This window comes from Leuciscus leuciscus (assembly GCF_965113295.1).
Source record: "Leuciscus leuciscus genome assembly, chromosome: 18".
Classification (NCBI taxonomy): domain Eukaryota; kingdom Metazoa; phylum Chordata; class Actinopteri; order Cypriniformes; family Leuciscidae; genus Leuciscus; species Leuciscus leuciscus.
In genome coordinates, this window is record NC_138742.1 from 15,573,711 (window position 1) to 15,588,222 (window position 14,512).

The 14,512-nt window shown below is 37.2% G+C and overlaps 1 protein-coding gene across 1 annotated transcript in view; it reads left to right on the forward strand.

The window, feature by feature from the left end:
• lrp1ab (low density lipoprotein receptor-related protein 1Ab) overlaps positions 1-14,512 on the forward strand; it is a 120,480-nt gene that overhangs the window by 52,249 nt on the left and 53,719 nt on the right. Inside the window, exons 7-14 of the mRNA XM_082144622.1 lie at positions 9,327-9,489; positions 10,363-10,585; positions 11,648-11,837; positions 12,026-12,169; positions 12,292-12,528; positions 12,650-12,830; positions 13,135-13,357; positions 14,140-14,329. Coding sequence (XP_082000748.1) covers positions 9,327-9,489; positions 10,363-10,585; positions 11,648-11,837; positions 12,026-12,169; positions 12,292-12,528; positions 12,650-12,830; positions 13,135-13,357; positions 14,140-14,329 — 1,551 coding nt within the window. The remainder of the gene's footprint in view (positions 1-9,326; positions 9,490-10,362; positions 10,586-11,647; positions 11,838-12,025; positions 12,170-12,291; positions 12,529-12,649; positions 12,831-13,134; positions 13,358-14,139; positions 14,330-14,512) is intronic.

The window sequence follows — 14,512 nt, forward strand, 5'->3', positions numbered from 1 at the left end:
TACATTTTTGTCTGACATATTGAGCATAAGTCATATTTGACCACTTTTATGATACTTTTATGGTTCTATTTTGTCATTTTGGACCTAATTCTCATTCATTATCTTCACGAGTGGCCAGAGTATTCTTCAGAAATTGAACTTTGACGTTCCATTGACAAAAAATTCACAAGGTTTTGGTACAGAATGAAGGTGAATTAATAATAATTTTGAGGTGAACTATTCCTTTAGGGTGTGTTCACACTTGGCCGTTTGGTTTGATTAAAACAAACTGGTATAATTGCTCTGTTAGTGCGGTTCATTTGAATAAGTGCGAACGCTGCCATCCGAACCCTGATGCATGTTGACTCCTCTACACATTTTAGAAGCTCTTCGTGAGATCTCAGCTAGTAAAAATACCATTAAATGTTCGCATTATGAATGTTTGGTAAGTTCTCTCGCAAAATATACTTCATAATAGCGTTTTGTTTTTCTTTACGTTCGGTGTTAAAATTAAAAGCAAACCAGGACTAAAAAGATAATTATCTCTTATGGTCTGGACCAAAAGAACCAAGTGAACACACCCTTAACGTGATGTGTCTTTGGTCCCGTTTTCCGTCTGCAGTGACAGGGAAAGGACTGTCTGCGTCAGTATTTATTACTTTTAATACAGCTTGCTTAGTATATGATTAGCCTTGATGTTTTGTCTGGGAATCATATAATTAATTTTGCGGTGACAATACTGACACTGACATGTTTGTTCTAGATTGCATAACACAATAACTGTGATTTAGGATGTCAAGTATACACCGTTTACTGCCCAAAACACCTTTCATAACATATTGAACATCAGCCGTTACATCACTTGGACGTTCCTGCCCTGTAGGGAGTTTCTGCATTATTAGGTCTATGTCTTATTTGCCGCCTGGTCTGGTTTTGTTCCTACTGTAGCTGTGTTCAGGCAAGAAGGTTCTCTAAAATAATATCTCTCTTGCGTGTTTCCTTGCATGTTTCCACAGTTTTGACACCGAAGACTGCAGGGCTTAAATTAGTTCAACCACAAAGTGCGTCAGGAACACAAGTGTTGGGAAAAATAGGGCAGGGATAAACTATGCTTCTCCATATAACTTCCTTGTAACTGAATTGCATGCTGACATTTGACTAAATAATGCTGACCTGCATTTTGCTGCATGTCTTCAGCACAAAGATACAATAATAACTTATTCATGTAGGCATGCATGCAAATATAAACATGGAGGTAATCCATTACATGACCATATAATTTTTTTAAATCAACATCAAGATTTTTGGTAAAAATATATTTATGTATAATAACTGTATAATAACTGTTTAAAAATGTTCACCGTATATAATATACAAACATTGTCCACCTGCTTAATATGCTGTTGTTCATCCGGGTGCTGACAAAACAGCATTGTCCCGCCGAGACAGACTCTACAAGACCCCTAAAGGTGTCCTGTGGAATCTGGCACCAAGGCATTAGCAGCAGATCCTTTAAATCATGTAGTTTGCAAGGTGTAGCCTTGGATTAAACTTGTTGGTCCAGCACAGGTGCTTTATTGGATTGAGAATGTCATCACTTCCCCAATTAAACGGCACACATGCACATGGCTGTCTATGTGATGTAAAAGATAATGCGGCTCATCGGACCAGGCGACCTTCTTCCACTGTGTGTTGCGACCCATCATTAAAATTTAGTTTGACTTGTTCCACAGTAGACCTTCTGTTGGCTCGGTCCAGATGGGATAGCCTTCGTTGCCCTTGTGCATCGATGAGTATGGGTAGTATAGAATTAGATAATTTGCTTATTTTTAACAGCGGTACTTCAGTTATTATTCTGACAGTGCAATGTGCTTTAGCTTTTACTTTGTGAATTTAAACATTCTAGAAGTTTTAAATTCATCCTGCAGTTCATCCGTCAATGCAAATTCAATGTCTTCAGATGTTGTCACACTTCATGCGTTTTATTTATTTTAAGCATCCCACCATCACCATTGGTTTAAATGTTTTTTTTGTTTTTTTTAAGTCTTAAGAAGTGAATCAAGTTAAAAATACCTCCTCACAATCTGAACTCATATTCTTGGCTTCAAACACAGCTTGATGGATTGCAACATAATGGAACAAAAAACGAAATGTCTCACTCATTGTAATAAGATGAACCTGAAACCAGACAAATTATTTAAGGCTTCCTTAAGATTAGGCAACTAGTCATTCATTGCACATCCCAAAAAAAGCATGATATATATATATTTTTTTAATTATCTAAATGTTTTTTTTTATAACAGCTCTTGATTGTCACTCTGCAGAACAGCTTCCCAGAAGCATTTCATGTTACATGTCTTCTTCGTTTGTACAGAACTTTATTCCATTAATGGTATACTATGACCTTTAGACAATGACCCAAATGATTCACAGGATACTAAAATACTTTGCTGATGTGCTTGTTGATAAGTGGTGGACGTTTCCTGTAATCGATGTGTCTTAAAAGCCATCTCAGACTAAATATTGGCTGCTCTCTGATGAAGATGCTGCCAAGTGTGGTTGTGTGTACCAACACAGAGGGATAATGGGTGCAGAGACACAGAGGTCTGATATGCAACACTTTCTTCTCTTTGTGTGTGTGTGTGTGTGATGTTGGAGTGCCAGGGAAAGCCACTCGCCAGCACACCAAGGAAGCAGTTTCACAGGAAGGGTGCGCAGGGTGGGACGAGTTAGCGCACAGTAGTTTATTGTTGCTTGAAATAATCACGCCCTGTTTACTCTTTAGGACTGATGTAGCACGAAGTTTCACATATCCCTAAGTATAAAACTCTGGCATGGAAGTTCACGTGCATAGTGCCTTTTGCATGATTTAAGTATCTTCCCATGTAGAGCTGATGATAATAATAATAATTATAGCAACTTAACATTTATATAAATAATAATTAAATACATTTAATCATAAATAATCAGTCAAATGAATACTAATTCATTAGATGATGAATCATCATCATTATTACCATCGACAGTAAGGCAGCTTACAAGGTTTTAGAACAGAGCTTCATTGTCTCAGAGTAGTCTTAGCGGAAGTCTGGACCCTGTGCGTTGCTGTTCCTCTGATTTCAGAACTATCTGCATGCTAGACAGACAAGAGGAAACAGTGAGTCACAATCTCTTTCGGTTCTCTTTCTCTTTTCTTTTTGATTCGAGACCTGGTTGGGTCCGTCTGAGTAATCCAGAAGCATGGATCCTGGCTCAATCTCCCATCCAGCCCAAGCTTCAGTCGTCTACCAGAGCACACACGAATGTGTCCCAATGACTAAGTTCAAGACCAGGAGCAGCATGTTGAGTACACAATATATAATGGCTAGTTTATTCAAAAATTATTTATAATCAAGCCTGTATGAACCCCCCAGCCTTGTGTCTTTTTTCATATAAAAAGCAAACATATGGCTTCAGAAAATGGATGCTGACAAGTAAACATTTGGACACAGAAGTCTTAAAGATGCAATACAAAGTCCCTCTCCTTTGACATTGATCCCTGGTGTCCTCAAAGAGAGCAGATCTCTTCTTCTGCTCTGCTTCACTGTAGGTTTAGTGCAGTTAGCACCTACGCCAACAATTATATAGCTTCCCAGGCCTTTTATAAAACCAGCCACCAAACTTCCTCAAAGAGGTTATAAATCAGAGCAACCTTGTTCAATTACGCTGTGTCCAGAGGCGCTACGCCACCAGGGCTGAGATAATTACATGTTATCAAACTTCTGATCTCTCTCTAACTGGACCTATAAATCAACAGCCTCTGCTCTTCAGTGTGAATAGGACATCTGCTATTACAGCCACATCCCTAATGACTCTGTGTGGCCGTTTTGCAGGAAAGGCAGGAGAAATGGAAGGACAGTAGATTGATGAGTTTTTTTTTAATGAGCTCATATCATATGCAGTAGATAGTCCTGTGATGAAGAAGGTTAATTTGATGCTTCGGGGATCCGTACTGTAATGGCCATGCAGCATTGACTTGTATAACTCAGTTTTACACAGGGAGTAGTGATTTATAACTTTTGCGTGCTGGGCAGATGAGCACTCCAGATGTGCCCTGTGACCGCTCTCCCCCGTAAAAAGCCTGAAAACAGACCATGACACACACACAAACTCATCTTCAGTGTGTTTGGAGGGGTGGTCGGTGAGTGGGCGTCCCCACTGTGGCTGACGAACCTGGGTAGTGCACATCCGTTCTCTCTTGGTCATGCTTGAGGGTGTCTCAACACGTCATCTGCTCAAGACGTCCTTGCCACTGGTTGTGTAATAGCTGTCCTACAGTTTTAAGAATGGTCCACATCTCATCCCGATGAATCTGAGCTCTAGAGTCTGCTGGTTTCATCTTTCATTCATGAAGCTTTGCCATCACAGGAATAAAGGACATTTTAAATATATTAAAGCAGAAAAGAGCTGTTTTAAGTTGTAATAATATTTCACAATATTACTGGTTTTACTGCATTTTTAATCAAATAAATGCAGCATTAGTGAGCTTAAGAGACTTCTTTCAAAAACATTTAATTTTTTTTTATCTTTATTACTTTTGAACGGTAGTGTATATAAACTATTCAGTTTGTATATAGTATATCTGTATAGTGTATAATAGTATAGTTTAACAGTTTTTTAAAGGCCAATGTCAATCTTTGGGAGCAGGATGACTGAAATAATGGTGATATACGATATCACAGTTTAAATTTAAATAGTGATATTTACTAAATTAGACAATGTTTTCATATTGATTCAATTTCTAATTATTTGAGCTTTGTTTTAAAATAAGCTGTAAAATACATAATAATAAAAAAAGATATACTTTAGATGGCAACTCAAGTAAACACTGTAACCAACAGTGCAGTATGTAATCTGCTTCTATGTAAATTGCTCTGGGAATCATATTTTCTCAAATAAAGATATGGTAATGCTAATTTTACATACACTGATTAAGTGAATAAGACACCGCAACAAACTTGATACAGCACTGCATAGTTTTAAAATTAAGGATTTAAAGTAGGTCGCTCGTACGTTTCCAGTGTCAGCAGAACTGTCTGCATCCCGTTCACACTGGCGTTCACAGTGCTGTCAAAATAAAAGTCCCAAAGTTCCCTTCCGACACTTGTCAGCCAAACCTATCACCCGATGCCAATAGTTGAAACAAAAAATTGGGCCGATATAATGGCCTTGTGGGATATATTAGACAACCACTAAATATTATTACATGTACAGTTCTTATGGCCTTATATTAAGTGACTTGACTATTAATTTCATGCTGCGGGATTATTTACTTAATCTTTATTTATTTAATAGCTCTTTATCGGACACCTGCATTGGGTGTTGTGGTGTTATGATATGCATTATTTAAGCAAACCACCATAACAGGATTGTTATTATCCAGTTATTTGATTCATCAGTGTTTTATATTCCATACATCTGAGAACTTCTAACTGTATCCTTGTTAAAAGGGTCTTCCATTCATAAGAATCCCAGAAGCGTGTGCCAGGCCTCAAAGACACTCACTGCTTTGTTTCCCTCACCCTTTTTAAATCTCTTGTGTTTGTCACTGATATACTTAAGCTTCATTTTACTGGTAGCTGTAACATTTGTCTTTTCTACCACAGTTACACTTGATGTATTCACAGACACATACCTATATCAGTATCCACTTAGAGTAATGTAGATCTTGAGAGTAATTAGAAACCTAAGCAATCTTTACTTTCCCTTCTCTTTTTTCCTTGCATTACTTTCAAAATCACTTACTGCATTTGCTATTACACAACTAATTCCAGTTCATAACCATATGTGGTACCTTTTTTTTTTTTTGCTTTCTGATTGGTAACAGATGTTCCGAGCACATATTGTTTTATACTTTTCCTATGAAGGAATGAGGGGGTGAAGAAAGGAGTAATTTGGCTTGATTTAGCAGAATTGTAGAGAACGAGGGTATCAGGATGACATGGCCTCTGGAATAACGTGTATTTTACAGTTTTGCGCAACAGGTACTATGGATGTTTGTTTTGCAGGCTCAGGGACGGGGGGGGGTTAGTGTGGCCTGGAGGTAGTTCTGCCTTTCCTGGCAGGGCTGCTGTTTACTGGACTTTTTAGAAAAGTGTGAGAACTGTTTGTGTCTGGTTTGCACAAGTTTCGCGTCACTGCGTTGCACAACAAGGACATGTCCCTATGCCTGAGGATCATTAGTGGATGCCTGAAAAAAAAAAATTCAGCTACAGGAAGTACGGTGGCAGCTGTTGTAACACCAAACTTCATGGGAGGCACTGCAGGCCGGCCCGCACAGCTGGAGCTCTAGACGGCACGCACAGAAGGAGTCTTATTGTCAGAGAAGAGAAAGAGAGAAACTCAGTATCCACTGAATTACCATTTCAAACTCTTTTCCCAGAATTGAGGATAAATGTACGGCCAAGTCCGGCCTTCCTGTGCTGGGAAAGGTGCTGTAATGGAGAGCGGGTGTCTGTGTCAGGTTTTTAAACTGGTTTAAACTTTGGTTGCTTGCTGTTTTTTAATTGCTGTAAAAGTGGAGAGAAACACTCTGAGTGAATAATCGTCTTGTGACAGTGAGTCAGAGTCGGGCTGATACGCACACACATACAGTATATGCATATGCATATGCAGGCAGAGCCGGATTAACGCAAAGGCAAACTAGGCACGTGCCTAGGGCCCGATTGGCGGGATGGGGCCCAGACAGAGAAAAAAAAAAAAAAAAAAAAAAATATATATATATATATATATATATATATATATATATATATATATAGGCTATATATATATATATATATATATATATATATATATATATATATATATATATATATATATTAATTAACTAAAAATAGTGACGATGTTTATCTTAACCATAGACTGTTACATTACTGCAGTTAAACCAATTAATGTGTCCGTTACAAAGCGGGTGCCGGCTTCTGAAAGTATGTGTAACGAACGCATCCATCAGGTGCTGCGAGGCAAAAGCCTAATAAGCACACAAAGAAGCACAGCTCATAATGCAGGTGTGTGAGTTGTCGTCATCTCTTTTGGAGTGATTGCAATGTATTCTAAATATAAACTTGTACTGTAGATCAGCGTCATTTCTGGAAAAATCATTCACCGCTTTATTACGAGTTTAATAGAGCGCGAGCGTCATTAACGTGCCCAGACGCGACGCTTTGAATTTGCGCGTACAATGAATAACATCGCGTCGGGAGCTGACTAGTAAAAAAGCTACAAAATTAAAAGACAAGACGTCTGTATTCTAAGTTAAAAAGCCAACACACTACAACATTTTTAAATGTTTCAAATAAAGGATCTCATATCTATGGGTCTATCTTCTAAATTCTGCTGATGATTAGATTATACCCTGACATTACGCCAATAATATCAGTTTATATATTTTTTTCTGCTCAGTAGCGATCGTGTCTTTCTCTTCCACTTGATTTGTGTATTTAATAGCATATTTAAGGTAGCAATGCAATATAAAAGCACTTATGCTCATCTACTTAAGTGGGATTCTGGAACTGTGAATAAATTGAATAAAACAGCAAAATAACAACAACAACAATAACAATAACATCTTCATTAAACAAAAAAGAGATTACCTTAGATAAAGTTTGATTAATATGTACATACAGTACCGGTAAAAGTCTGGACCCATTACTATTTTTAATGTTTTTGAAAGAAGTTTATTATTATGCTCTACAAGCCTGCATTTATTTGATAAAAAATACAGAAAAAAACAGGAATATTCAGCAAGGATGTGTTAAATATATAAAAAGTGATAGTGAAGACTTTTTTAAAACAACTTTTTAATAATCAAAAATCCTGAAAAAAAAGTATCACAGGTTATAAAATAAATATTAAAGGAGAAGTTCACTTTTAAAATGAAAATTCTGTCATCATATACTCACCCTCATGTTGTTTCAAACCTGTATAAATGTCTTTCTTCTGCTGAACAGAAAGGAAGATATTTAGAAGAATGTCAGTAACCAGACAGTTCATGGGTCCCATTGACTTCCATAGTATTTTTTTTTTCCTACTATGGAAGTCAATGGGACCCAAAAACTGTCTGGTTACTGACATTCTTCTAAATATCTTCCTTTCTGTTCAGCAGAAGAAAGAAATTCATACAGGTTTGAAACAACATGAGGGTGAGTATATGATGACAGAATTTTCATTTTAAAAGTGAACTTCTCCTTTAAGCACCATTTCTAACATTTGATAATAAATCAGAATATTATAAAGTTTTCTGAAGGATCACGTGACACTAAATTCAGCTTTGCATCACAGAAATATAAAGTATAGTAAAATAGAAAACCATTATTTTAAATTTTAATAATATTTCACTATATTATTTTTCTGTATTTTTGATCAAATAAATCCAGGCTTGATGAGCATAAGAGACTTCTTTCAAAAACATTAAAAATAGTAATGTGTCCAAACTTATGTACTGTGTAAGTAAAAATATACTGCTTTTAAAATTAAATGTTGTCTAAATAAAAAGGTTAGGAATCATATTTGTTTCAAGTGTTTTTTTATTGGGGGTGGGGGGCCTCCAACATGAATTTTGCCTAGGGCCTCCTAATGTCTAGAACCGGCCCTGTATGCAGGGACGTATAAAAATCCATCGGGCCTTGGCAGGATGCAGACACAAGCAGAATGAGTTTCTGCAAATATAGATATGTAACTGTTTTACGTCAGAATGGATTAACAAATGAGTTATATATATTTGTTCTGCTTTTATTTGGTGAATGGGGCAAATTATAATTTGGAAAAAACACTGGTTTATTCACTTTTTTTTATTTACTTTTTTTTTTCCTTAAAATTAAATTTTCTCTTTTTTTTTTGTGGCCACACTGAAGGTGAAAATCCCATTAGTATCCAATTAGATCATTAGTATCCAATTAGATAATCTTTTTTGTTTAATATTAAAACTAAACTATGAGATGCAGAAATTTGTACCAGTGAGAATTCAAAGAACAGTCTGGCAGCAATATGCTTAGTTATTCAGAGTTGATGTGTTTGACTATTGTCCAGGTTTATTGGTTCTCCTCTGATAGTAGATCTAATAATGGGACTGTTTCGAGCCAGCTACACTGATAGACAGCTACAAACACTTGTAGCTCTTCTAAAGTTACATAGCTTCTTTCCTGTTATCCAGTCCTCCAAGTTTTGCATTCCAACACGGTGCAGCATCTATCTGCTAAGTCAGAGAGAAGCTGCAGTTATGACTGACTAAAAATAAAGCGAACACTGAAAATTCCCTCTATTCCGTCCTCACTCTCTCTTCCTGTCTTGATTCTCTCACACAAACTCAGATGTGGAGCAGATGGCCATTGACTGGCTGACGGGAAACTTCTACTTTGTGGATGATGTGGACGACCGCATATTTGTGTGCAGTAAAGACGGCCTCACCTGTGTCATCCTACTGGACCTGGAGCTCTATAACCCTAAAGGAATCGCACTGGACCCTGCCATGGGGTGAAAACCTAAGACCATTACTCCTTAATCCTTGTCTAGACCAACAAATGTCACTCATGTCACTTAGTTCTCAACAGAAATATGTCTAAACCTAGAATTATGAGTCATGCCATGTTTTTGCACCATACCACAGTATCAGTTCCTACAAGGGTCCATGATGATTTTTTATTAATTTTTTTGTATGAGGATAGCATAGTCACTTTCTCAACTTTTTTTAGTTATAAGGATAAAATAAAATAAACCTTTTCAACTCAAAAAACAACAAACAAGGAAAATTGTATTTATTTTTAAAAAGCATTATTTATTTATTTACTTACTTACTTACTTAACTTTATTTGAATATCAGTTAAGCATATTTATCCGCTAAATTCTTAAAACTATTATGTGGAAAACAATATCATTCATATTACTGCAAATAAAGCATGCTTGAATGCAAATAAATAAATATATATTATTTAATTGTAAAGTGACAAAAGTGTAAAGTTGTAAAGTGTAAACATGTTTTATGATTCTTATGTTTTTTTATTACATTTTTTAAATATCATTAGTATTAATAATATTATATATTAATATTATTATTATTATTATTGGTTCTGGGCAGGATGAATCTAAATGGAATCATCATCATATATAAAGAACATTATGATGCATTACAATAATAAAATGGACCTTAATAGCCATCAAAATAATGTCACATTGCAAAAACTCTTACTTGTCTTAAAAAAGAAAATTCATTGTGTGAAAATAAGAAATCCTTTTGATTTGATTAATTTGTATTTTTGTGAAATTCCTCAATTTATACAATTTATGCATTCTTTGCAGTTGATTGCTGTACATCATAACGTTCTCCTTTTCTGTCTTTTCTTCTTCCAGGAAAGTGTTCTTTACAGATTATGGCCAGATCCCCAAGGTGGAGCGCTGCGATATGGATGGCCAAAACCGCACCAAACTTGTAGACAGTAAAATAGTCTTCCCTCATGGCATCACCCTGGACCTGGTCAGCAAGCTGGTTTACTGGGCCGACGCTTACCTGGATTACATTGAGGTGGTGGACTACGAAGGCAAGAACCGGCACACCATCATTCAAGGTTTACTGGTACGTGTGAAGTGTCACGTTCATGTGCTTTAGTGGAAGCTATACACGTGTGCTGTACGAGAGTTGTTTGTTTGGAATCATGAACTCGATCTCAGAATGTCACTTCCATTGACGTCATCACACATGAGTTTCTGGAACATCACATGATCAGTAGGACTGAAAGATCAGCATTAGCTCATCTGAAACCTGCTGCAGCAGTGAAAACTGAGTGTTGTGCAACTGCAGTGTCACTCTTTTTTATTTTTTTTTAATAGATTTCAGATCTTTAGTTTACATTCACTGTGCGATCACTGTATGTGATGTTCACATAGTCCTAATAGAAATGAATAACTTGTGCTCTTTGGCCCACAAAACCCTGGATAAAGCTGAATAAATAAGCTTTCCATTGATGTATGGTTTGTTAGGATATGACAATATTTGTCCGAGATACAACTATTTGAAAATCTGGAATCTGAGGGTGCCAAAAAATCGAAACATTGAGAAAATCGCCTTTAAAGTTGCGATTGTGCTGCATTCACTTACAAAAATAAATGTTTTAAATATTTTCGGTTGGAAATTTACAAAATATCTTCATGGAACATGATCTTTACTTAATATCCTAATGATTTTTGCCATAAAAGAAAAATCGATCATTTTGACCCATACAATGTACGGTTGGCTATTGCCACAAATATACCCGTGCGACATGTGACTGGTTTTGTGATCCAGGGTCACATTTTATATTTTAAAACACTAATAAAGGTCAGTGGTTCTTAACCAGCAAACTTCCAAGGGGGTCTAAAGATAACTTAAGTGATTTAGGAACAGATGAAACAAGCTTTGAAATAAGCTAAAACTATTAAAAAACAAGATTTTATTTTATTTTAATTCACTGACTGACTAAAACAACTTATTGGTCCCCTTTGAATAACCAGGATTCCCACAGTCTTTGAAAACTAGTATAAATGAGGAAGCCTTATTACTGTGATTTTTAGACTTGGAATGATCATGTAAACTTATACAAATCTTAAAACTTTGAAGGCATTTTTATAATGAATATGCATTTTGTGTTTGTTTTGGCAGATTGAACATCTCTATGGTCTAACAGTGTTTGAAAACTATCTGTATGCCACCAACTCTGACAACGCCAACATGCAGCCCAAAACCAGTGTGATCAGAGTCAACCGATTCAACAGCTCTGACTTCCAGGTGGTGACACGCGTGGATAAAGGTGGCGCCCTTCACGTTTACCACCAGAGACGTCAGCCTGCAGGTATGCCTGCGGATTTTGTTTGACATTTCAAAACGTTTCTAAGGGTTCAGCAAGTGCATTTTAATGGGTAGCTTAATTTTACACTTCTGTAAGAGGTAAATTTTTCAGTCTCTGACTCAATGTACTATTCAAAATGGTTTCCCCACTGGTTCTTTAGGTTAAAATTGTGCTTTTGTGTCCATCCTTAGTTCGCAGTCATGCGTGTGCTCCGGATCAGTTTGGGAAGGCAGGCGGATGCTCTGATATCTGCTTGCTGGGTAACAGTCACAAGAGCCGAACCTGCCGCTGCCGCTCTGGCTTCAGCCTGGGCAGTGACGGAAAGTCCTGCAAGAGTGAGTAAAATTCAACCCAGCCTGCTCAAACCAACCCAAACCAGTTCCAAACAGCATTACATAACAGCATTCCACATTGCAGTGCTTTTTTGCATATGATCATTTTCCCTGTGTTTCCTCAGAACCAGAGCACGAGCTCTTCCTGGTGTACGGTAAAGGCCGGCCTGGAGTCATCCGCGGTATGGACATGCACGCTAGGGTGTATGACGAGCACATCATCCCTATTGAGAACCTGAATAACCCAAGAGCACTGGACTTCCACGCTGAGACCGAATTCATCTATTTTGCTGATGCCACCAGCTACATCATCGGCCGCCAGAAGATCGATGGCACTGAGAGAGACATCATAGTGAAGGATGGTGAGTGCAGCATGATGCTGGGATGGTTTTTGTTGGAGTGTCATTGAAGTTGGTTGAATTAGATGAACTACTCCTTCATGTATCAGTCTCTTCTTCATCCCATTTATTTTGTCTCTCACAGGTATTCACACAGTAGAAGGTATTGCTGTGGACTGGATGGGGCAAAACCTGTATTGGACTGATGATGGACCCAAAAAGACCATCAGTGTGGCCAAATTGGAGAAAGCCTCTCAGACCCGCAAAACTCTTATTGAGGGCAAGATGACCCATCCCAGGGCCATAGTAGTAGACCCTTCCCATGGGTATATCAATTATTTTTGTTTGATTACACATTCAAGAGCCTTAAAAAAGAAAAGCAATCACCGGAAAGAAAATCATCTACTATAATGTGATGAAATATTAGTGATTTTAGATATTTTATTTTGTCACAGTACACTGACAATTCTGTGTGGCATGCTAACATTCCAAACCTACCAAAAACCTTCAAAGCTATAAAACCAGATGCAAACGCTGTGCCACACCACTTCCTACATACAGATAAGCCAGTTAGAGTTACATCTACAGCTTTGAATGTATAAATCCATATCGGCCTGTTTATATTTTCAGAATGATGTATTGGAGTGACTGGGAGGAGGAGCCTAAAGAGACCAATCGTGGCAGTATAAAGAAGGCCTGGATGGATGGCTCAAACGTTGGCATCCTGCTTACATCTAAAACTGTGCTCTGGCCCAATGGCCTCAGCCTGGACATCCAGCTGGGCATTCTGTACTGGGTGGATGCATACTATGACCGCATCGAGATGGTGCTTCTCAACACCACAGAACGCAGGGTGAGGAAACGCATATAGATTCAAGGTTTGACTTTTGGTGGATGAGGGCATCAGTGATGCCAGTTTATTCAGGAGAAAAATAAAGGTGCATTTGCACTTGCACTATGGATGGGAAACTCATGTTAGCATCTTAAAGGGTTAGTTCACCCAAATTTTTTAATTCTGTCATTAATTAATCAGCCTCATGTCGTTCCAAATCCATCTTCGGAACACAAATGAAAAGCTTTCTGTCCCTCCATTGAAAGTCTATGCAACTACCATTTTTACGCTTCAAAAAGTCCATAAAGTGATCGTAAAACTAATCTATATGAATAGAGTGGTTTAGTCCAAATTTTCTGAAGAGACACAATTGCTTTATATGATGAACAGATTGAATTTAGGCCTTTATTCACTTATGAACATTGATCAGCAAACATAAACAGAAGCTCTGTTTTCTCACCATTTCTCACCATTGTCAGTTTTGTTATTTATGTTGTTATTGCCCAGTGTGCATTCTTTATTCATCATTTTGAACAGTTGGTAAAATCATTTAATATTGTTTTAAAATGTTTCTGTATTTTTATATAAAAGGTACTTTGCCATCTTGCTGTAACAAAAGTAATTTGAACTCACCTAACGTCATAATAATTACAACATGCCAACTCGTAAAGATGTACGTCCCAGGAAGACTTTACGCATCATATATTTATCAACTGTAATTTTGATGTATTATTCCTGATCTTAACCTCTGTTCAGAATTTGCATTAAAAGGTCATAAGAAGCATACTTTTCTCTTCATCCAGACGGTATATGAAGGACACGAGCTAAATCATCCCTTTGGCCTTTGCCATTATAAGAACTTCCTGTTCTGGAATGAGTACCGCGGTGGAGGAATCTACAAGCTGGACCAGAATACCAAGAAGGCCACGTTGCTGCGCAATGAACGACCACCAATCTACGAGATTCGCACCTACGATGCACAACAACAGCAAAGTACTGAACACCCTGAGCTATTCTTGAAAAATTAGTCATATATGAGTCATATGCAAAGCATGAGCTGACAGATCAAACAAAGTCTTAATTACGTTTTGTATGGTAACATGTCTCAACAGCCTCATTATTTATATAATGTTAGCGGTTACAAACTAATGAGATCAGAGTTTCAGGGATTATATT